General features: G+C 51.4%; 8 protein-coding genes across 8 annotated transcripts; 2 read left to right on the top strand and 6 right to left on the bottom strand.

Moving 5' to 3' along the window:
- Positions 1-981: 981 nt before the first annotated feature.
- On the bottom strand, positions 982-1,353 carry Z520_08429 (uncharacterized protein; the record flags this gene model as incomplete). The annotated part of the gene is made up of 1 exon (XM_016778926.1): positions 982-1,353. The coding sequence occupies one exon, from the start codon at positions 1,351-1,353 to the stop codon at positions 982-984; it is 372 nt and encodes a 123-aa protein (XP_016629845.1).
- Positions 1,354-2,230: 877 nt separating this feature from the next.
- On the bottom strand, positions 2,231-5,534 carry Z520_08428 (uncharacterized protein; the record flags this gene model as incomplete). Its single annotated transcript, XM_016778925.1, has 2 exons — positions 2,231-3,760; positions 4,461-5,534. 2 exons carry the CDS (start codon positions 5,532-5,534, stop codon positions 2,231-2,233), a joined length of 2,604 nt encoding a protein of 867 aa, XP_016629844.1.
- Positions 5,535-5,950: 416 nt separating this feature from the next.
- Positions 5,951-6,283, top strand: Z520_08427 (PHD finger-like domain-containing protein 5B; the record flags this gene model as incomplete). Its single annotated transcript, XM_016778924.1, has 1 exon — positions 5,951-6,283. One exon carries the CDS (start codon positions 5,951-5,953, stop codon positions 6,281-6,283), a length of 333 nt encoding a protein of 110 aa, XP_016629843.1.
- Positions 6,284-7,018: 735 nt separating this feature from the next.
- Z520_08426 (uncharacterized protein) lies at positions 7,019-8,223 on the bottom strand (the record flags this gene model as incomplete). Its single annotated transcript, XM_016778923.1, has 2 exons — positions 7,019-8,130; positions 8,205-8,223. The coding sequence occupies 2 exons, from the start codon at positions 8,221-8,223 to the stop codon at positions 7,019-7,021; spliced, it is 1,131 nt and encodes a 376-aa protein (XP_016629842.1).
- A 1,112-nt stretch (positions 8,224-9,335) lies between these two features.
- Positions 9,336-11,458, top strand: Z520_08425 (uncharacterized protein; the record flags this gene model as incomplete). The annotated part of the gene is made up of 6 exons (XM_016778922.1): positions 9,336-9,446; positions 9,537-9,687; positions 9,814-9,873; positions 9,962-10,356; positions 10,493-10,733; positions 10,833-11,458. The coding sequence occupies 6 exons, from the start codon at positions 9,336-9,338 to the stop codon at positions 11,456-11,458; spliced, it is 1,584 nt and encodes a 527-aa protein (XP_016629841.1).
- Positions 11,459-11,677: 219 nt separating this feature from the next.
- Z520_08424 (uncharacterized protein) lies at positions 11,678-14,101 on the bottom strand (the record flags this gene model as incomplete). Its single annotated transcript, XM_016778921.1, has 4 exons — positions 11,678-12,619; positions 12,703-12,954; positions 13,017-13,812; positions 13,842-14,101. The coding sequence occupies 4 exons, from the start codon at positions 14,099-14,101 to the stop codon at positions 11,678-11,680; spliced, it is 2,250 nt and encodes a 749-aa protein (XP_016629840.1).
- A 1,700-nt stretch (positions 14,102-15,801) lies between these two features.
- On the bottom strand, positions 15,802-17,560 carry Z520_08423 (uncharacterized protein; the record flags this gene model as incomplete). Its single annotated transcript, XM_016778920.1, has 4 exons — positions 15,802-16,163; positions 16,220-16,418; positions 16,473-16,878; positions 16,929-17,560. 4 exons carry the CDS (start codon positions 17,558-17,560, stop codon positions 15,802-15,804), a joined length of 1,599 nt encoding a protein of 532 aa, XP_016629839.1.
- A 1,254-nt stretch (positions 17,561-18,814) lies between these two features.
- Z520_08422 (uncharacterized protein) lies at positions 18,815-21,938 on the bottom strand (the record flags this gene model as incomplete). Its single annotated transcript, XM_016778919.1, has 3 exons — positions 18,815-19,635; positions 19,693-19,905; positions 19,958-21,938. The coding sequence occupies 3 exons, from the start codon at positions 21,936-21,938 to the stop codon at positions 18,815-18,817; spliced, it is 3,015 nt and encodes a 1,004-aa protein (XP_016629838.1).
- Between the last annotated feature and the right edge of the window lie 898 nt (positions 21,939-22,836).

The following is a 22,836-nucleotide window of genomic DNA, read 5'->3' as shown; positions in this document are numbered from 1 at the left end:
CTCAGACATTGTTGCATATTGGGCGAGGAAAAGATTCACCTGAATGGCGTTTTTGGGCTTCAACACGGAAACCTGGCTCGTGGAAACAGCATGGATGAAAGGACACATGGTTGGCGAACGAAAGGTACGGGAAGAACGGGATGACGAAAGTCTCGATAATGAGTTGACCAATATCGACAAACTGCATCAGGTAGAAAATTGCAGGATCGGGTAGGAGTTGCTACATCCAAATACCCATGACATGAGCATCATGCACAGATATCGTGCCGTCAGATAGAAATACAAGCAAGTACAAGAGTACAAGTCCACATTCAAATACACCATGACAATGTCGGCAGTGACTCGCAAATGATGCCGTCTTCATTCATCCTGGACAACGATGACCTAGCGAGCTACACAGCTACACGGCTACACAGCTATCGAGGCACGTAGAAGCACCATTTCCCATTTCCCATGGCCCATGTGCCCCTGCATTGGGCCATACGGCGTCAGAATATCCCAGAACCCGAACCCCGAGCATTCCCTCCTCCCAGGAAAAACAAGCCATGTGTTGCGTTGCGTTGTGGAAAACTCCCCGTACCTCGTACTTAGCTAGCTCTAGCCACTCAACTGCCAGGTGCGGGTGGTCGTGTCGTCTTGTAACAAGAGATCCAGGGGGGTAATGGTAAAAAAGGGAACGGATCGAGCCTCAGCGAAAAATTCCCCGGTGCCTTTAAAGAACTCGATACTCTCGCTCCAACTCCACTCCAGTCAAGCCAAGTGAGGCAAGGGGAGGGGCGCGAAATAAAAACCTGCAGTCAACGTTGTCGTGTATGTTATTTCCCAGCATATCAAAGGGTGTGGTGTGGTGTGGTGTGGACCAAAGCAGCAGCTCTCCAGTTTCTCTCTGTGCATCGTATGCTGCAAAACAGAAAACATATGTGTGTGTGTGTGTGTGTGTCTCTCTCTCTCTCTCTCTCTAAGCAACCCGCCCACCCAAATTCATACCTCGATCTTCGCGGTCTTGGACACCTTGCCGCCTTTCCCGTCTGTGCCTTTCATCTTCTTGGTGCCGGCGGCCTTCTTGCCAGGCTTGCCCTCGACAGCGCCGACGGCTTTCTCGAGCGCACCCTCGACCTTATCCGTGACTGTGGGCTTTCTCTTGTGGTGCGTCGCAGGGGCGCGCTTCTTGGTCACACCACCTGCGCCGGTCGCGCCTCCCGCTTTCTTTGATGCGGTCTTGCCGCGCTTCTTGGTGGTGCCGTCCGTGGTGGTGGCGGCGCCGGTCGTCTTGCGTTTGCGGACTGGCTCGGTCGAGACCGTGGTGAAGACTCTTGGCTTAGAGTGGCCGGTCGCGCCGCGTGTTTGGGCCATTGTTGGTTGCTTGGTTTTCGTGTTGGGGGTTGTGTAGTGGATATGAGGTTGCTGGTGGGTGGTATGTAAAAGTGTGACGGGTGAGAGGGCAGTCTTGAGAACTAAATCAGGCGCCAGGTGTCAGCTGGTAAAGTGATTCAAACGGTGGTTGAGCTGCTCAAAAGCGGGGGTGACAGGGCGGCGCAGTGAGGCGGGCGAGGAAGATACGGTCACAACTTCTCGGGGAAACGAGCAATATTTATAATGCTTGGAATGAGGGTAGATAAGGTGTTCGCGACAACTTATGAGTCACGGGAGGAATGAAAAAGGAGCGGTGGGAGGGTGGTTCGCAGGCAACCAGCTCCAGGCGGTCGAGCGACAACATCGGATAAGAGGGAAGACATGTTTACGTACCTTGGGATGCAAAAGTGCCTGCTTCCTGAAAATTATCCCACCGATCAATAACGAGCCGGCGATCCGATTCTGATAAAGCGCGGAAGAAAACAAGGGCGTTGTGGGTGATGGGAGGGAGGAAAGGTTGGCGTGATCGACGAGGTGGGAGGTCGGGCCCTTTTTGAAGTGTCGAGTTTGCGAATCCAATGACACGGCCAACAAAGCGAGTTGCCCGGATTGATCAAGACAACACACACAACCCTGCCAACACCCATAATTTTCCTTCCATCTCTCTCTTTCAGGCTGTCAACTTTGCTCAATGGCGTGTCTGGTAATTCACAGTTGGTTTCTTCCCATTCGTCGTGAACTGCAGCCGCCACTTGTTGCTTGATCCTTTTAAGCGCCATCGTCACTGGGCGCCTGTCGCAGCACTTGTCTGGTCACTTCTCGACCAGCCATTGATATTCTTGGAGACCTTCTAGCACATGGCAAACTCTTGTCGTCTTCAGTCGTACCAGTCTTTCAATTTCAGTGATCGGTCTTCCAAGGCCGGACCGCCTGCAAGATGCAGCGCATTTCGAACCTCCCACTCAAACTCGGCCAGGGCTCTCAATTCCGAGCCCACAAAGAGACCCCCGATCAAACCATGCAGCGTTCCAGCCATGAGTCCCAGACTGCTTAGCAAAATCAAAATGAAGGACACATAATTCCGAGGTGACCACCAGATGGCGACGAAGCAGCCGATCGACACCACGGCGGAGCCAACGAAATGCAAAAGGCCATACCGTCGTTGTTTCCTCTCCCGCAGCGTGTATTTGTTGATCATGGTGAGAATGTCTCTATAGAAATCCTGGCTGATTTGACCTCGCGTGGGTATGTCCGATATTGCCTTGTCGAAATCTTTGTCCTCAAAATCCGCCGTTTGAAGATTGGGATCTGTGGTGCTCGGGTCGTGCAACGCTGCATGTGCTTCAACTCTATCTGGAGGGGACGGTAGAATTTGGCTTCTTTCCAGTGTCGCCTGCACGGCAAAATGGTCGCTCAACGAACAGAGGAGGGTCGGGTGTCTTTCGGTAAGCGCAACTTTCACATCGGCAACTCTCCAACCCTTGCCAATACCGCTGAAAAAGATGTAGTCCAACCGCTTTGCTTTGGGATCCAGGTCTGTGCCCGATATTTTCCTGTCATGACCTTGCGCCAGTTGCTTCTGATGTGCTTTGTTCCATCGCCACGTGTTTAATACAGAGTCGCACGTGTGCCCGTGTTCCCCTAAACTCGTCTCGGCGGTTGGGGTCTCCTCTTCGCCCATACGTTTTCTGCGCTCCTTTTCAGGCGGGTCCACGCTTGCACCAATGCTGCTTCCAGGTCTCACGACTCGCCAGACGTCCTGTACTCCAGCACGGCTTTCGACGAGGACATGTGCAAAGCTCAATGGGACCATGTTGAAATCGCCCAGGCCAATAACTAGGCTGCCTCTGTCCGAGGCTGCACGCATGAGTTTTGCAATTTCCCATGCTTGCGCCGTTCGATGGCAAATATAACTGTCGTTCGGTTCCTTTTCGTAAGGGGCGTGTAAGTGTGTATTGAACACTTCGATATTGTCACCATCGGGCAGTGAGATCTTGGCACATGCGACACCCTTCCCAACAAACCAGTCGCCACGGAAGAAAGCCTGGGGTCGGCCATTCAGAGGATAACGATACATTGAAGATTCTACGATTGGCCATCGACTAAGGATGGCCAAACCAGCACCAAAGATGCCAGAATGATAGAACTTGCCGTATGGAAGGAAAGAACGAGTGCTGTCTCGGATGAATAGGTAATCGGTAAAAGTCCAGCATTCTTGCAGGCCAACGATATCGAGTTGAGGAGAATAGGTTGCAAGCCGATTTCCTATTTCGGACAATCGTTCGTGTCGGTATTTTGCCAGATATTTGAGCCCCCAGCAATTCAAGGTCAATACATTTATAGGCGAGGTTTGAGAGCCTGCGTCGCTTGTTGTTGGACGTGGCTCCATTATTGACGGATATGACGACTAGATCGAGAACAGATCGACTAGCATTGAACCCTCTCAAACACACTCAACGCCAAGCAGTTCAATTGATGGACTAGTGAAACATGTAGGGCAATGACATGGTTGAATGTCCGAAAGTGAAATGTGAGAATTATGACATGGTGCAGGATAACAAAGCTGTAATGAAAAGACCATAAAATGGTCTGGGAAAAGGACCTCAGTCTCGCTGTGGTCCTGCGAGGGTCGTGACGCCCAAGAGAAAGAATTAGAAGAGGAAGAAAAGAAATGCAGCTGGATTGATTTGATGACTGACTCGGCCCGAGAGGCCGCCGCACTAGCCGCACGTGGGATGATGACATAAACGAGTTCAGCCTCGTCAGCCAGGCGGGAAAGCCACACTAACCGCCTTTGGATACTATACGCTGGTAAGGCTGAAAACTATCAACCCAGTGGTCAGCGCTCGTCTGCTTGGACTGCACGGGCTTACATGTCCTAGAGGAATCAACTGGTCATGCAATATCGCCAATTATGTTGCAGACTCTCACGGGCGGTGAAAGGCATTTGAAATACTCCTTGCCGAGAGACATATGCCCTACGCAATGTCTCGATCAGTGCCCTTTAGGGCCCGCCTTTTGCTCTGCTTTTTCTCAGAGCAAGATCCAAAATGTGAGAGTCAGCAGGATTTTTAACAGGCCCAGAGTATTCCGACTCAGTAAATTACATCATCTTCCTGCCCGCGCTCGAGCTCTTCGCCGCCGTGATCATGGTCGTCCTGATCTTTGATACTGCTGCTGCGCAGCCTCTCAGTTTTCGTTGCGTCTGCCGCAGGATCGCTATCTTTTACCAGGCTGGAAGAATTGAGCGGGGAGACATGATCCTCCGCATTCCTTTCGTCGTTTATCTGCTCTGGTAATTCGTCTCCACGTGCGTGTTTGTCGGCCTCGTCCTGTGTCTTATGGCGATCGTCCATTTCATCTGTTGTAGTAGCTCCAGGTGTGCTTGTCATTGGAGCCGAGGGCTGTTGGGCGTCTTTCTCTCTCTCCTCTCTTTTTAGCTCCTCTTCTCCCAACTTCTTTTTCTCCTCAAACTCCTCGGCTTCCCGCTGAATCCTCGCCTCCGCGTCCTCAATCTGCCGTTTAATCTCCTCTTCCTCAAAGTCGCGCAGCTCCCAGGGTTTGTAATACAATCGTGGCTCTGCCTTGGTCTGCAAAAATCCAGCAGCGGCTCTCATGTTTCTGTGTCTCAATCGCATCGCTTCTTCATCCCAGCGCACCTGCTCCACTCGTCGTTCGCGCTCAAGTTGTTCCCTTTTCAGGCGTGCAGACTCAGCGATTTCGTGGGACTCGCGCTTTAAGCGTTCCCGTTGACGAGATTCGATTTCCTCGCGGCGTGCGTTTAATGTCGTTGTCTGGTTGTTGACTTTTGTTCCAGCGGAAGACCTTCTAGGGGCATTGGAAGATTGCGAAAGGGTGCCGAGCAAGGCACCAAAGAGTCTTCGGTTTCGAGATTTGTCCTGTTCCAGGGTTGAAGACGTTTGTCGCCTGCGCAGCGGCGGAGACATCGCTGATGGGTGTCCTCCTGCAGCGGTCGCTGTGGATGGGGAGGTTGCCGCTGGCGCTGTAGGGGAGGCAGCGCCATTGTGCGAAGCAGTCGGTGATGTGTGAGCATGGAGGCGGGGACGTTTGTTTGATTCTGAGGATTCAGAGACGGAGGATTGGCGGCGTTTTAAGGAGCCATTTTGCTCTGCAGAATCGAGCTGAGGCTCCTCGGGAATGAGGACAGCTGAGGAGATCATCATGCGCGAAGCGGCTTGTATTCAAGGGCTAAATTCTGGTTAGGGAGACTCCTGCCACTTACTCCCACAGATAGTTGGTCGAGCAACCAGGCAGTCAATGTGTACTGGGTAAAGCAGATGCAGAAACATCGAATGGGGCCTGCAGGCGGAGCTCCACTGATCTTTTCCTGCTGCACGTGCCGCTTTTATTTGTGCGGGGAAGGGCGACGAGGCTTAGAAATTCGCCCAAGGCTGAGCTTTTTCGATGTGTTTCTGTTTTCTGTCCCAGTCCAAGTACGACAACTTACTTATCTACGGTGTCTTGCCTTTCTACGTCTTCAACAAGCTCAGTATCGACTTCTTCGCATTCCCAACTACCCATATCATCACAGACCTTCTTCTCGCTCGCGGAACTCTCTGAACATACAACCGCAACCATGTCCCGCCACCACCCCGATCTAGTTATGTGTCGCAAAGCCCCGGGCATCTCGATCGGCCGCCTTTGCGACAAGTGCGACGGCAAATGTCCCGTCTGCGATTCCTACGTGCGCCCCACGACTCTCGTCCGAATTTGCGACGAGTGCTCCTTTGGCAACTACCAGAACAAGTGCATTGTGTGCGGCGGAGAAGGCATTTCCGACGCCTTTTATTGCTTCGAGTGCACGAGGCTGGAAAAGGATAGAGACGGGTGCCCGAAGATCATCAATCTGGGATCTTCGAGGACGGATCTGTTCTATCAAAAGAAGAATTTCAGAAATCAACAGTATTAGAGATACTAGGACGCTGCTGGATCACATGGAGGCCAGTTTGCGTGGGAATGAAACACACATCTGTCACTGTGGGCCAAAAAGAGTGAATATCCCAAGCTCTACAGGCTATAGCCTCGAAACCGGGCAAGAGATGGTGGGATTTCATGTCCTGTCCAGCCCCAGTCGCTGTTCGAGTCGGTTCCCCGGTGACGTCGAATGAGACACGGGAAAGTCTCACGAAATCTGTCGCATACCGTGGCAACCTAGCGTCTGCTCTCCATCCTCCGGGTGATGAGAAACATATCCGCGTGACATATCCTGCGGAACTGATACTGTCTTGTGCACCGGCAGTTCCGATGCTGAACAGAAGCACGACAGTTGTCGTCCGCCAGGATTGGGAAGTCAAATGGGCAAATAACAGGCTTACTACAGGCAGAGCACAATTGCGCATCAGAAAAGGTCCGAAGGTCCGGTCAGACGCAGAAATGGAAGCAAAGTGAAAGTTTCAATGGATCAGCCTTGGTATCATCAGGCAAATGGCAGAAGGGACTCGAAGATAACTTGCGGGTGGATTCAATTGATTCTTCGCTTTTGCATTCATATCCCTTTGAGCAGGGATGTTGGTTGCTTTTGTCTTGGAAGTCATCTCAGCGCCACATATGACTTCAAAAGGTGGAGTGATTTTGCAAGTCTGTAACGCGGCATACAGTTTCCCTTGAGACGTTTGCTCTGCTGCCGCCCAGAATTCATCGTTTATCACCTTTTCCCTGGCCTCTTTGGTCTAGCAAATCCTCCTCTTGGTGTTGCAGTTCCCGACCCAGGCGCCGAGCTCTCGTCGCCTTCTACACCAGCAACTCCACCAGTGACCCCTGCCGCCGCGACCAAAGTCTTGACCTCTTGTTCTAACCTCTCACCCAGTAACTCCTCCGGGTCTCCGGCCTCCAGCCTCTTCACAATTTCGACACCTTCGGACCCAGCAAGTTTGGTCATTGCCAGCCTGGAACTCGCATGAACCATCCTTTCCTTGATCTTACTCGATCCCGGACACACATAAATGAATATACTTCCGGGAACACCCTGTGCGTTGTAGAACGTATAACTCGGTCGATCGCCTGGTATATTTTTCGCCACCGCACCTGGGTGAACATCAGCATTCGTGGACAACAGCCGGATCTCTTCAGTGGCGACGTCAATTCCAAAGACGGCCATATTGCCCCCGGAAGTGTCAGTGTCCTTGAAACCCGTCAAGGCAGACTTGGCTTCATCGGAAATCTTCATCATGAAGCCACCTTGTGCCTGCCCTGCTCCACTTCCTCCTTCACCCATCAGATCCCTCCCTCGTGTCCCATGCCTCTCTTCCTCCTCGGCTCTTTTTACGGCTTGCAGTTCCCTCTCTTCTGCACTGAGCAACCCGGCATCCACGGCTCCCCTTGCGCCAGGAGTGGGGACCCCGCCGCTCGCGGCCGCAGAGCCCTTGGAGCGCTCATCCCATTGTGCGGGATCGAGGATTTCTTCCCTCTCGGTCAAAAAGACAGTTTCGGAGAACTTTTCTGAACCGAGCTCGCGCATAAGCGTGTTGCGTGTGGATGCAAAGAGGGTTTTTTGCCGCACAGGGGCCCGTGAGGGGACGTATGTTATTGCTATCAGCTCACTGGAACCGGGGGCACGGCGCAGGAACAAGTAGAGGGGATCGGTCGGCGTGAGGAGGTCGGAGAGAGTGTGGATGCTGTTGAAGAGGCCGGAATGAGAGGAAGGGAAGCGGACCGCTGGCAAAGGTGTGAGGGACTCAGATGTTATGCCGGCCGGGAGGCAGAAGATAGAGGTATCGCTAGTAAATGTGGTAAATGCTTCGTGAAGGTCCGAGGACGCTGCGGGGAGAAGAAAGGTGACGGTCAGTATCACAAGTGTTATACTTCAGGCGCACGAGACGGTCAAAGGTTACCTGTGATTCCGGACTGCATGGTGGTAGATTGCTGCCTCTAGAGCAGACCTCGAGAGGCAATGGAACTGGTTTGTGTGTTTCAACAGGCGTGAGAGAAGGCTGCTTCTTCGAGGTGTGGGTGCTCGATTGGAAGATGGGGAAGGATAATGTTTAGACGTCGAGAACAGAAACCATCAATGATACCGTATCGTCACCGCCACATCTTTCCAGTCTTCGAGATAATAGTTTTGTTTGTAAGAATACGCAGTGACCTTGTTGGCGTTCAGGCTCCTTTCAATCATTTGGCGCTGCAATACGACCCCCGCCGTGGGGTGTCAGTCCAAGGCTGCGCTTTGCCCGACTTGATGGATGATAGCCTCGTGAATTCCAACCACCGGCCGTCGCCCCTTTTAACCTCAAACACGTCTCTGAGACTACGATAAAGGTCGAGATATGGGATTTCATGTCGCGAGGCTTTTGCTGTCTGTTCAGATGAAGTCACTTCGACATAAGAGTCTTCGGGCTCGATCCAGGCTCGATCCAGGACGATGGAGAAGCCCAAAGTGGCTTGGAGCCTTCAAACCATAGTCGAGATGCCCTTCGCCGCGGATCGCTGGTCCACCGTGCTCGTACCCCTTTGGACGATATGTCCAGACACTTTCTCTTCAAGGTCTCGTGCGCTGTGACTACCGTCAAAGCTTGGAAAGTGTAACACAACAGATCCGAGAAACAGTAGTCGGAACGTTCCGACCGTGGTCAGCACCCCAGTCGGGCCCATGATAATCACTCTCCGCAACTTTGCGGATGAAGGGTTTGTGGGACCCTATCAGATTCGATGCCCTGCCCTTTGCCTTCTTCCTGCTGTGACCAGCCACGGAAAAGACCTTTTGAATCCTTCGATCCTTCGAGGAAATATACAGAGATATGCGATCAAGCACGAAACCTCGGGTTTTGCAATGACATGGAGAGTAATCAGTCTCGGAACAATGCTCAAGCTGAGACTAAGGAGCTGTCCTGGAAGCGAAGTCTGGTATAAGGAGTTAAGACGGCTCTAAAACGGCTGTGAAGAAGATACGATCTGGTCAATTTAAAGTCTGCTCTTTCGACTGACCGAGCTCATTGAATAGTGTTCTGATAACGTCGACTATCAAAATGGCTTTCACATACCTCTCCGGAGAGTCTGTCACAGAAAAAGACAAATCATTCCATCCTGCTGTTATACCTCTGCTGATTGCTATTTCCCTCGGGAGTGCGCTTCTTTATGTACGCCCTGCACTTCCAGCAGACCCGGATCAGCCCCAGCTCCAAGGCTGCCAGCCTTCAACAATCCATTGAGACTGACGCGAATTGCAGACACTCGGCCTGGTCATATATAGGCTCTACTTCCACCCACTTGCCAAGTATCCCGGCCCATTCTGGGCTAGAATCACGAATTGGTATTCGGTGTATCACGCTGCGATCGGCGACAGGCATCTGCAGATCTACTGGGCTCATCAGAAATATGGTACGTGTCTTCGAAAATCTATGGTAACACCAGAGTTTTCTGTGACAACAAAAGGGCCCAATGTGAAGCACAGGAAAGTCATCAGAAACAGACGATTTGTTAACGAAGCATTTGTTTTCTGGATAGGCAAATTTGTCCGTGTCTCCCCTAATCTTGTCACGATCAACGACCCGGCTGCCATCAAAGGTGCGTATGCTTGAGCAGATGGGGCTAATCAGGCTGGCGACGGATGGTTTGGGCAAAGAATATCATCGGCCTGACTGTTGAAACCCAGATATCTACGGCGTGAACCAGAACGTGCGCAAGTCCGTCTTCTACGAAGCCTCGATCGCCCACAATGGGTTCCAGAACATGTTCTCCGCCCGCGACCGCGACATCCACGCCCGCAAGCGCCGCATCCTCGCCCCGGCATTCACCGAAGCGAACCTGTCCTCCATGGAACGGTACATCCTCCCGCACATTGACGAATTCTTCCACGCCGCGTCCGGGGAAGAGCATTGCTCGGCATTGCGCAAATGCTGGACCGCCGACTTGGGCAAATGGGGCAACTACCTGACCTTCGATGTCATGGGTGATCTGGTGTTTGGCAAGGACTTTGGGATGCTAAGGGGGGCCGAAAGTCGTGACCTCCCGGATGTCATTGATGCGGCGGTGCATATGCAGCTTCTCGTAAGTTTTTTGTGTCTTCAATCCACCTACCTATCTATGGCTTTCTTTGGACGGGAAAAGAGAACCGGGGGGGACCAAAAGCAGTACCAGATCTCTTGGTGACCATATGGGCTGAATCAAAATCATGGGAACGCAGAACGGATGCAGCCACTTTATGCTCCGATGGAACCTCGACAAGCTCCTCTTCCCAGACATTGTCCGTCGCGGCAGGCAGTTGCTCGTCTACGCCAAGAAGCAGGTGCAGCTGCGCATGAATGCCGATCAGAACCGCAAGGATTTCTTCTCGTACATTGCCAATGCCGAGAACAAGGATGGCACCAAGGCGTACGCTGATTCCAAGGAGGTATTTGCCGAAGCGAGAGGACTTATTCTTGGTGGTATGTCATTCCCCTTCCCCCAAAAAGCCCCGTGTCTGATACGGGAATTCGACGAGAAAATGTCACTCACAATAGTTACGCATTTCTTGCGTGTTATAGGCTCTGATACAACGGCCACACAGCTGGCGGCGAATTTCTTCTATCTAACAAATAATCCCCCAGCATTGAAGCGTCTTGTAGAAGAGGTCCGCTCTAAATTCAACTCAACCGATGAGATCCGGCTTGGTAAAACCCTCGACAGCTGCCACTATCTCCATGCCGTCATCAACGAAACGATACGGCTCAGTCCCAGTCTCCCTGGCGTCCTACCTCGGGAAGTACTCAAAGGCGGCCTCACAGCAGTCGGCGAACACTTCCCCGCTGGAGTCGAGCTCTCAGTCCCCGTTTACGCTGTCCATCATCTAGGAGATGTTTTCTTCGACCCTCACACGTTCATTCCCGAGAGATGGCTTCCTGATCACACCAGCGAAGATGCCGTCAAACGGTGCCACGATGCCTTGACCCCTTTCTCGTACGGCTCAAGACAGTGCATCGGCAGAAGACTGGCGGTGATGGAGCTTTCTCTAGTTATAGTCCGGTCGGTCTGGAAATATGACATTGAGTATGTGGCTGGAGGCAAGGATGATCGGTTTAAGAAGAATCCGGAGGTTGTAGAGTACAAGTTGCTTGATCATCTTGCTGCCGGGAGGTCGGGCCCTGTGATAAGATTCACAAGCAGAGAGTAAGACACAGTGAAAAGGCCTAAATTGATTCGTCACGGAGCACAAACGTGCTCCGCAAAGGCGCATCAAAGAGTCTCTGACAACCTAAGTACTTCGGTTGAGTAAATATATGTAGCGTCTGACAGCTGAATGTGCTCAATCTCTGCACTATACCTCCACGTCACACGGACTGTTCCGTTCTGCGCGTGTTGACTGCGAGGAACCACAATCTCCAGTAGTGTGTCAAGGCATCCACAAATTGTTGACCAAGGTTCCAAGGTCTTGAGGCAAGCCAAAGTCAGCTTCTGAAGAGGAGGGCAGCTGGAATTCCCACACGGTTGGATCTTCCGATAGGAATGGGAAATTTAAGCCATTCTCGCCGTTGCCTAAACCAAATTCTGCGAGAGGCATTGAGTTGAGGCCGATTCCGGTCTCAGTGACGGTCTTTGTGTGTTCGGAAATCTCAATCCCGGACTCCAATGCAGGGAGGACCTCAGCCTCGGGACCTGCTGCAGCGAAGAGGTGGTCAGAAAAATTGAGACGCGAGGCTACATGTCGAACTCTTTCCCACAGGTACTTTGACTGAACCGAAGTCTCAGCCAATCTTTGAAGACGGGCCAGCGCGATTGTTGAACTCTGTCGAGCCTTGTGAGCGATATCGGCGGGAACTGAAAGCTCCTCACCGTTGGCGGAAGGCGATCCCACTCCAGCTGATTTGTGAGTAGTGGCAAAAAGCAGGACGTCCAAAGCAGAAATGAGAAAGTGATTGAATTGCGCTTGGTGAAAAAGGTATTCCTGCTTGAAAGAATCCAGCTGAGTAAGAACCTTGACCGTGTCCGCGGCAATTTCCACTGAGGTAGTCCAGATATCTGGGGGCGCGGCATTACGCAAGCCAGAGCAAAGGAAAGCTCGAGCTATCAGCGTCCTGAGGTGGTTGGCTCGTATGTGTAGAGTCGTACAGACCATTTGGAGTCCAAGGCTGGCGCTGTCACTAAGAGTGAAGGCTTCAAAGTTTTCGCAAGCCCGAGTCGCCCACGAGTTTACTCTGTAGAGAAAGTATGCATAGTCATCCTGAAAGGTCGAAAGATGTTCCGCATTCAAGACCTTGTCATTCAAGAGGGCGTCGCAGGACTGTTTTCCGATGCTTGCGTACTCAATCATGAGCTGCAAAAAGGGCGCTTCGACCTATACGTATCCTATCAGTAGACTGCATCCCCAATATGTATATATTGGCAAACTCATAGATTCCTGGTTGAGATCTCACTTACTGGCTGAGGGAAGTTCGGCTCCGGGTGCAGATTTTGCATTGCATTGGAGAAGCCCAAGGCATAGCTTAGATGCTGCTCGAGCACAAACACCGTCCAAACAGTGTTGATTGCCTGCGATCGGCTCTTGATGTCCGGGAAAGAGCGATCAAGCACTATTTTTCGGTTCAGACCCAGCTCAAGTATGATTCGGCTGACGTTCATGGTGAATCTCCATGCCAATCTCCACCGAGCGCAGTGTAGGTGGTATAAGATCTGGTGGATCAAGGATCGATCAATTCGTGCCCAAAGACAATGTAGACGAAATTAAGACATACCACCAAGGTCATTAGCACCAGGTCTTTTAGGTCAACTGCAGCACTCCATATCATAGTTTCGATCTCTGAGTGAAGAGACTGTAACAGTCTAGAGGTCAACCTTTGATGGATATCACCTTCTGCAAGAAGGCCAATTGCCACTGCAATTTTCAGGATGGCCAAATCTCCTTTGCCAATGGCGTATGTCTTTCCACGGCCTGAAAGACCGCTTGCGGCGTCCAAGAGGTGTTTTGCGACTTCCTCGAGGTCGGAAATGTCTAGGATAGGATACATGACCCATTCCAGATTGTGAAAGGCCTGCACTCCCTGCCAAAGGAGGTTGCGATCCATATCTTTGAGCGGATCTATCGATTTGGCTGGCGTAGAAGCATTTTGACTCCTTACGCTCGCCTCTGAAATTGATTCTGCCACATGCTCTATTTCACTTCGGCTGATGTCACTTGACTCGCTATCGAATACCTCACCGTGAATGATAGACAAGGAGGTGCGTGCTTGCGTAGCAGTAGACCCTCGAGGCGAGTTTTGCCCATGTGAGAAGTCAAGTCCAAGCTTCCTGACACCTGCATCGATGACGTTGATGCAAAAGAAAGCGCTGGTGGATGTTTGAAAGAGGGGCAAAACATGTTTCTGAGCAGAGAATCCGGGGTCGGCTTTTGAGAGACGATTCTCGGCTGCTTCATAAGCAGCTTCAATGGCGGCCGTCTTTTTGATCAAAAGATCTAGCTTCTCGTTCTGTTGTTGGAGAAGCGACGAAACCTCCGATTCAAATTTTCGTTCATCTCTACTGTGGTCAGGTCTTACCAAGACAATAAAGGGCCTTCTTACTCTGGACAATGCTCATAGACATGGAAGTTGGGAGGCGCCTGAGCGCTGTAATGGCAAGTAGCTTCTCGAGAAGCACAATGTTTGCAGGGAAGGCGCCCATCACATCTCACTTTTGCGGCTTTGCATTTTTCACACGCATGAGGCGTATATCGACTTCTCTTTCGGGATCGTTGGGACGAGGCCTGTTGTATCTCGCTATCCGTCCCGTTTGCTGCTGTTCCAGCGCCTTTGCCTCCAGCGACTTCGCGTGGCCCAGGCATTATTGAAGGCGAGATACGGTATTGAACAGAAGAAAGCTAAGGGGCTTGCGGAGAGAGGTTGAAAGATGGAGACGAGAACAGAGTCGACCTCAGCTTACTTCTCGTTTTCTAGGGGGTCATGCCTCGTAGGTATGACTAATTCCGGCCACCTGCGGACGCTTGGTTGGCGCGGAAATCGACCGAGACCTTCGCACTGACCTTGGAAGCCTAGAAGGGGGTGGGGAAGTCGGGACTTGTTTGCGGGGAGGACAGTCAGCTCCAGGGCTACTTATGGGCCAATAGCCCCTGAATCTTCAGCCTCCTTTGCCTCGCAGCCCCTGATTCTTCCCCAGCTCAACACCTACTAAGCTTACCGGTCCAGCTATCTTGTAGGTGAAAATCATTCCAAATGGCAATGCCTCTGTTGCAGCCGTATTAAATTATGGGGATGCAATGCTATGCCATATCTGAAGCTCTTGTCGGTCCCCGCGAACTACCTAATAGGTAGTCATCGCTGCCTTCTGTACAGAAGCCATGGTGTTGTAATCCCAGCCTTGTCTCCAGCCTTGTGGCCTCTCCAAGGCTCCTGATGATGCCAGCCTGATGTCTGATTGGCCCTTCTCTGTGTCCCATCTGTGTGCTGGCCTCTTCTGATTGGCTCTCTCTATGTACCATTTGTCCAGCAATGCGGCTTGCCTATTGTTTAGTTCATCCCTACCTCCCCTCTCAGCCTGAGGGAGAGATCCTCTTTCTGACACATCAATATCACACATCTGCTAACAACTCCGTGTGTGAAGGCGGTGGAATATATACCATGCCCGGTTGACATGCCCTTGGAGTGGTTATCGGAATGAAGAGCTATCATCAAATGGGAGAAACCCAGAGTTGGACATCTCTGCTGAGGAAGTGAGGCTAGATTACCACGTCGAGCGCAAGGTTATATGTACGCAAGGTCCGGTTCGAGATTGCTCCTCACGGCCTCTCTGGGTGAAATGTAGGGTGCTCAAGTCTGAGAACAGAAATGAATTCGGAGAGGGTCTCTCGCTCGCTCTTCTGCTATTGTACAGGTGGCTTGGATTTTACAGAGCTTTTGAGTAGTTCTTTTGACGCACTCCGAGATACCAAACAGGATCGTTGGTGCCCAACTTTTAGATTTTACACACACGCTTCTATGGAGCACTGGTTCATCGGTTAAGGTATAGTCGCACAATAGCTTGGAGGCGCCTGTCTACGAGTCTAAGCCTCAAGGTCAATATCCACCGAGCGTCTAAGCTGAGCGTTGGCGTTGGTAAGCGAATAGAGCAGTTTCCGATGTAGAAGCACGTCCCTGAGCCAACTCTGGAAGCCGAATCTGGCTGCCGCTGCCTCAAATACCTAGGATTTCAATCAAGTATCGCACGGAAGAACTCGTCCTTGAGAGGACTTCGATCGCCCGAACAGTTATACAACGTTGCCATCTAGCGCAAATTCCGGGCGAGTTGATCCGTAGAGAGAAACCCGTTGAAGCCACCCAGGCCTCCTTGGTTACCGGGTCGTGAATCGTATGAGGCATTGACCCAGGTTGGCGGAGGTTTCCAGCGTGCATCGCTGAGTAGTGAAGAGGAACCCCGGAACCGGTTCTCGTGCGCACCAATCCACTCTCAACTTTGCGATGATCTGAGTCAGGAGATCTCAGACATGCCATGATCGTGAAAATGGTGTGGTGTTTAAGAAGCGTTCGACTAAGATTCACCCCGCAAAGCCGCGCCAACATGATCCGTCAATGCAGTTAGCCCGGGGTTTAGGTAATCGAGGTCAAAGTTGAGATCGTCCAAATTCACAACACGATTATCCAACGCTGTCTGCAGGGCTTGGAGGTTGTTCTCCAGCAGCCGCAGCTGTCTGTCAAAATGTTTTGCTGGTGCATTGCCTGCTAAGCTCTGCTGACGAAGGATGCCGACTATGGTGTTGAGGGCAGACAGGTCTTCGTCGGTGAATTGAAGAGCGTCTTGGTTGGGATATGCGAATGAGCGCATGCTTCTGGCAAGATGGAGTTCTATGGCCGCGGTAAAGGCGTAGCTGGCATCGAAATACGAATAGATGACTGCACATAATATTTCCAATCAGCATTTTCTTGACTTGAGAAAGTAGGGTGCTTACATAGTGCACCTTGGTATTGCAACCACTCTAATATACTCGCAGTCTCTCGCGCAGATTCCAGGATTATGTTATAAAACGCTCGCAGCATCGACTTTGGCCCCGGATAGGCGTCGGTCGTCTCGGAATGGTCCTTTATTCGCGCTTCCAAGCGGTCATTGTGGATATTGACCAAAACGGGCCTGAGCAGCACAAGGATGGTCTAACACCCAGTCAGTAAGAATGACAGGAGATCTGCATGATGAATAGAACTGACTTGATGATAGATGAGATGCAAGGTCGCGGTCACTCGACTTGGGTTTAATCCCGATCCTTCGAAACTCCTAGCGAGCTTCAACTTCTCTGGGAGCTCCTGCTGCCAGGCAATCAAGCCTTGGTGAAATTCATCCATCTTATCCAGATGTTGTTGTGATAAAGGATTCCCCAAGTCAAAATCGAACAGAGAGATATGAGAGTAGGGATTGATTGCGGTGCCTGCGTAGCCGTATAACGAAGAATAAGCCTGACCCCGCAGACGCATGAGTTCCAGGTGCGCATTAGACTCTTCAGAGTCAAAGAACTCCATCATCGAGTCGCCAGGAATACGACTCGAGTCGGCATATTCAATCGTGATTTCATCGTCCAGGATACCCCAAGGGCGGCCTGTGGTAGAGGAGGTAAGCCTAAGCAAAGGGTCAGCTGGCTCTGGGATGTTGACGGGCTGTCAACATACAGATCCTGATAATACACGGTCCAGAACACCCGCCTCTGGTGTTCGCTTTCAGATATACGGAGATCCGAGCCTTCTGACGGCAAATCCAGTGGGCTTCGGTGCAAGCCCAGTGAAAGCGCCGCACGCAAACCAAGGCCGTTGTACATGTACGCCGTGTTGATTTTGTCCATCGAGAACGCGTAGACTGCAAGCAAGCACAAGGTCTCGATGTACAGTACGTCAGGATTCTCTGCCACCTGCTGAAGAAATGCGACAGATTGGTGGTAATAATCGGCTCCGGGGGAATCCTTGTCGGGAGATGCTCCGCTTAATCCCAGACCATTATCAGCACCGGTACTTCCATTGCTATTGTGTAGCTCCCCAACTGCAAGCACAGCAAGCCAAAAGCATAACCACCCTCGATCTTTGCTTCGAGAGGATTCCGGGTTCTGATACATCTGCGTTACCCTGGCGCGAATGTGCTGTCGTCGAAAGTAGTGCTGGTCGTGGCCAATTGCGAACTCAACGCATTGAATTAGATGCATGCTGTGGTTGTAGGGCGGCATGCGAATCTTGACCGGTCTGTTGGCCTCCGATCTGTCCGAAGAACGGGACACTTCGGTGTCAATTGAGATTTCTAAACCTGGGTTCATTAAGCCAGAGTCTAAGTGTCCCAGGGAGGCCCATGATGGATTGAAGGATGCTTCATCAAATGGATTAAGTTGGAGCTTCTGTACCCCAACCCAGGCAACAAACTGCTCAGTGAACGTGCGGCAGGAGGGATTGGCACGGTAGGTTAGCCTCGAAACCCGTTGGCCTTGATCTGATCGACGTGAGCTGAAGTCTTTCTCGGAACGTCTATAGCTGCCGGTTTTGGATGTCGTGTGTGCCGAGACTCCGTTGAACGCAGTGGCTGACGTTGTATGATCCTCCTTGAGGCTGTTTGAAGGCGAGACAGGTCCCTGCTGGTTCGCTGAATATCGTGATTTGCGAGGCGGCGGAAAGATACATGGCGAGTCAGAAAGCGTGCAGTTCCTGCACGGAACGCCTACTCCCCAGGTCAGCCTCACATGCATCGAGATTGGAGCATCTCGTGCATACCACCAAGACATTTTATTCTTTTGGTGTGGCACCGCGAGCATCTGTCATGAAGGGTCAGTACTTCAAAGCTCAATGAAGTCGATTTTGTGTAAACGAGAAGATTGGTTCAGTGAGGATAACAGACGCTTGCTTCCTACGCGGTGTGTAATAGATCGGCTCCGGCCTTTGTCCACCAGGTGACTCATTGAACGTCACTGATGACAGAGAAGTTGGTATGGATGATGCCTGCCACATTGTCGTGAACACGATAACTTATCATTTCGCGCCCAGGAAGCTGCTCTGCAAGGTGTCATCATAGAGCATGAAGAAATGCCCGGAGTGCCCTATTGTCCGAGCGATACATTTAACGAGAAGTTTCGTGTTTGGATTATGAAATGTGATATGGTAGGACTCAATAAAGAGCCTGGACTGCAAGTTGGCTATCGCGAGGGTCTTTTGGAAATGCACGACTCCCGCCGATAGCGCCACGTGACTGCCCCGAAAAACCTTGGCAAGCTCATCGAAAAGATTAATTACTCGGTAGTGCTCACCTACCTGCGAGGTACTCTTAGTTGTGCGTCCTTGAACTTCGACATTCAGTGTTCAGAGAACCCGTCAAATATACCTAGGTACACAGCCGCAACTTGAACCCTACTCATTCGAGGCTTACTACATCAAAGAACTGATACTTTTGAACTGACCATGGGCTCTCATTCTATTGCGAGCACCGATGCTGACCACGAATCCCTAATGCGCGCATGGATATCTGCCTTGACAGGCCGCGACCAGACAGCCTCTCAGATACCTCGGTCTCTCTTCGAGGTCCCTCACTCTGAGCAGGCCGTTGCACCTGCGTATTCAAGAACAACGCTCTTCGGTTCCACAAACACACCCAAGGGTCGATAATCTATGCTGTATCCGAATGCTTCCGGTCCACCATACTGCAAACCCCTTTCCGTGTCTGACCACCGTGGCGAGCAGGTGATCCCAAGTACCGTCACCAGCAACCCATACCGGAATTCAGGGACGCCGAGCGCGCATCCAGATTGTGTGTCGAGGACAGAGATCAGGTCGGGCACTGTTGCCAGGTATGTCTCGGTTCCATCATCGGCGATATGCTTTGCATATATATTTTCATTCTTGAATGGGATCTTGACCACCCCTCCTTCGGCAACTGCTGCTCTCTCATGACTCTGTTCCTCTTCGTCTTCGTCCGTCTGGGCTATGGTTATCTCCCCATAAGAATGTCCTTTGAAAACTCTTCGTTCGACTGCCACTATCTTCCCTCGGAAAAGGATCTTCGCTGTGGTGGGACCGCCAACTTCGTCTATAATTTGTTCTGCAATAGTATGAATGGTGCTCTCCTGTTGGGCACGCGCTACTGTCCTGCCGATACGCCAGGAAAGCGAAAGAGTGTTGATGACTCCATAAGATCTCACACGGCCAGTCGTCGTGGGCCTGGCTGCCATACCCACTCTGGATCCCATCTCCGAGCAAGAAGCGCGCAAGGCACGATCAACTATTTCATCGTCAGGCGACTTCGTCATAATGATCGTTTTACCGTCACCCGATGCAATTGAGCACGGGGTCAGCTGTCCACTTTCATAGACCGCGATTGTGGTTTGCCAGTATGTCGGATATGCTCGACCTGATCTCGTGTTAGCAACTCACGGATAGTTGCGAGATGCAATGACGGGGGACGAACCCATCCAGTCTGCATCAATTACAGGTCGATTGAATGCGTGTGAAGAGCCAATAAGCAAGGGCTCTAAACCGTTCGCTCCTCCTATCTCCAGACCCATAACTGCATCGAATGTTTTGTGACCTAGATACTCCATGAGGTCTGCGACGGCAGTTATGCACTCCGAAGAGTTCAATCGCTCAATCGACACAGCAGGCGATCCCATCATCCCACCCCCTATCATCTTGTCAGCAACAACGGGGGCAATGATGTGTACCGTTGAACTCACAATATATGAGCGCATCCTCCTGTAACGAGGAGCTATCGATTATACGAACCGTACAACCTGCTCGAATCTGATCGCGGAGTTTGAGGAATTCGGCCTTGGGTGAACCACCACCAGCACAACCCAGGATGTAACATCCTACACTGAGCCACTCAAGGTCGGTCTCTGAAACAATCCACTCTTGGACACCTGTTTCCGCGTTTCGTCTCACCAATGGCCGGTATCCGTCAAAGTCAAATTTACCGCTGGTAATCTCTTCCTTCGAAGACAATGAGAGATTTTTGACTTGTTCGGTAGAAACTTCATCTGGTTCATCTTCCTCCTCGGAGACGGTTTTGCTGTCAGCAACATAATCCAATGACAGATCTCCGACAGCTTTGACCAGAACGCGAATCTGTCCAGAAACGTACGGAATCGGCAGGGTGTCGATTTCAACCACCGTCACGGTACTTGAGTCGGCTCCTCCTTTCATGGCTTTTGCAATAGCTTGGGCCTTTGCGTCCTCCATGACTTCAGATAAGGACATATCTGCAATGCTGTAGATGGCATCCAGCGAACCACAAACCCTGGAGATCGCGGCTCCCACAGCGTTAGCAACGGAATGGAACTTTGGCACCACAACTTGAGATACCCCTTCGAGTTCTAGCGGACAGATAACAGAGCCTCCGCCCACTAAAAGAACCGGCAATGGTGCTGGAGTGAGCTTCAACCGGTCGATGACACGTTCAAGCATCTTCTTCGTCCTAGCCCGAACGCGCTGTATCATCTCAGGCTGAATATCGCTGACCAACTTTGGATCTCCGACGGCGAGGCCCCCAGCAACCGCAACATCAGTGGCCGTACAGGTTTCACCACCAAATACCCTCGATCTAGTGGTCAGCTGGTACCCAACCGAATCCGGCCCGATGGAGACGTCCATTCCCCGTTCGCGTATTATCGACCCTCCTCCGAGGCCAATTGATTCCAGATGAGGCATAGGGAAGTTCATCGTTACACCTGCGACACTGACATAGGCTGATGCTGCGCGAGGAAATCCTGATGGTAACAAAACACCGCAATCCGTCGTTGTCCCACCAACGTCAATTACAATGGTCGAAGTGCGCTCTTCGCCCTGTAGCCCCAGTTGTCCGAGGCCAAGGTAAGCCGCTCCTCGCATGGAATTCGTGGGACCCGACGAGAATGTCTTGATGGGGAGTTTTGCGGCCGAGACAGAATCGAGGACTGTACCATCGTTCTGCGAGATGAATAGAGTACAGTCGAGCTTCAACCGCTTCATGGCAGCACGAAAGCCACGAATCGTGCGTCTCGCAAACCCCAGAATGGATGCGTTCAATATAGACGCATTTTCTCTTTCCAATAAACCGATATTCGAGACCTCGGAAGAGCAAACAACGTCGACGTTGCTGAGTCGCTTTTGTATTATGTCGCGAACGCGGTTCTCCTGGTGAAAATGCTGATCGATCGGGGAGAAAATACCAGAGATCACGACGGCCTTGATCCCGAGCTTCTCAATCGCCTCACACTCTTTCAAGACTTGCTCCTCGTTGATTGGAGCTTCCTGGGCGCCGTCGATGTGGAGTCCTCCATCAACATAACCATGGTAGCCGTGAAGAAGGTCAGCCAGCACTGGGGGAAAGTCCGAAAAGGGAGGGATGTCTCTGGTATAACTCCTGGACAGTCGAATTACAGCCACTTTCGACAGTCGATGTACATCTCGCTCAATGACCGCATTCAAGAAGTGTGTGGTTCCAACAATGAGACAGGAAATCTCTGACACGTGGTTCCCGGCCTGTTTCAGCACGTTACCTACGGCCGTCTCGATACCGTCAGTCACATTGGGACTTGTTGTTGGTGTCTTATGCCAGGCCAGCACTCCACGATTGGGCTGGTGAACTGCATCTAAGTCAAGAAGCACAGCATCTGTATTTGTGCCTCCAACATCGACACCAATCCTCAAAGCTCGCTTTGCCCGAATTGAACCCATTTCGATGTGAGCTAAATCCGCAAAAATAACAGTTACTCCCGGGATCGAGAGTGGTACCGTGTACGATTTATTGTCGAAGACAGCTCATAAAAGGAAACCCGTCTGCTTGAAAGGCCCCGTCTATGCTGGGGCTAGGCAGTGAGGTCTTGGGGAATCATGTTGGCAAAGCAGTCAATATCACCTACGATTCTGTCATACTCCTGACTAAGATCTCCTTGTCTTCGGTACCTGATGTCGCGCAGGTGGAACTTGAGGCAAGCTTAAACAGTCCAGAATACGATTTCCATGCGACCAAAGCACGACGCCCACAACTATCCGAAGAAAAGAGACTGACCTGTGAAATCATTGGCCTATCTTCCCGCGACCTGACTAGTTTGCTTGTGGCAAAAACCTGCACTGATAGGTTCAGATAGGCATGTCGCCAATGTCCGCAGCATTTGGCACCTCCTCATTGGTCGACTACCTCCCAGATAGGTGACAGCGATCGGTGCCCCACAAAATCTACGCGTGAGTTTGACAGGCTATGTATATGGGTATTAGTGGCTACTATCAAGTCAATCCTCGTGCTCTCGACGGTCTGATATTTGGTCTGGCCGCGGTTGGTGTTTGGGTACTGACATGAATCTAGACTGCTTCTTGACGACGCTCGATATCAGAACTATATTTGCTATGCATTGACAAGAGATCCTTGAAAAAGTTCCCTATCTTCGAGTTACGTGCCTTTTCGCACGAACGATAACGGCTCATCTTTAAATGAGGGGCTAGTGCCACAAGTGTACAGCAGCCAGCTGACGAGGTCACTATATACCTCCCTCAACGGATTCACGAACATCAAATCCTTCTTCCCCCGAACACCACTCGCTTCTGCGACCTGCGTTACATTTCACTCCCAAGCCTT

This window comes from Fonsecaea multimorphosa, assembly GCF_000836435.1.
Source record: "Fonsecaea multimorphosa CBS 102226 unplaced genomic scaffold supercont1.19, whole genome shotgun sequence".
Lineage (NCBI taxonomy): Eukaryota > Fungi > Ascomycota > Eurotiomycetes > Chaetothyriales > Herpotrichiellaceae > Fonsecaea > Fonsecaea multimorphosa.
Note: the sequence above shows the minus strand (reverse complement) of the source record. Positions and strands in the feature narration are given on the sequence as shown.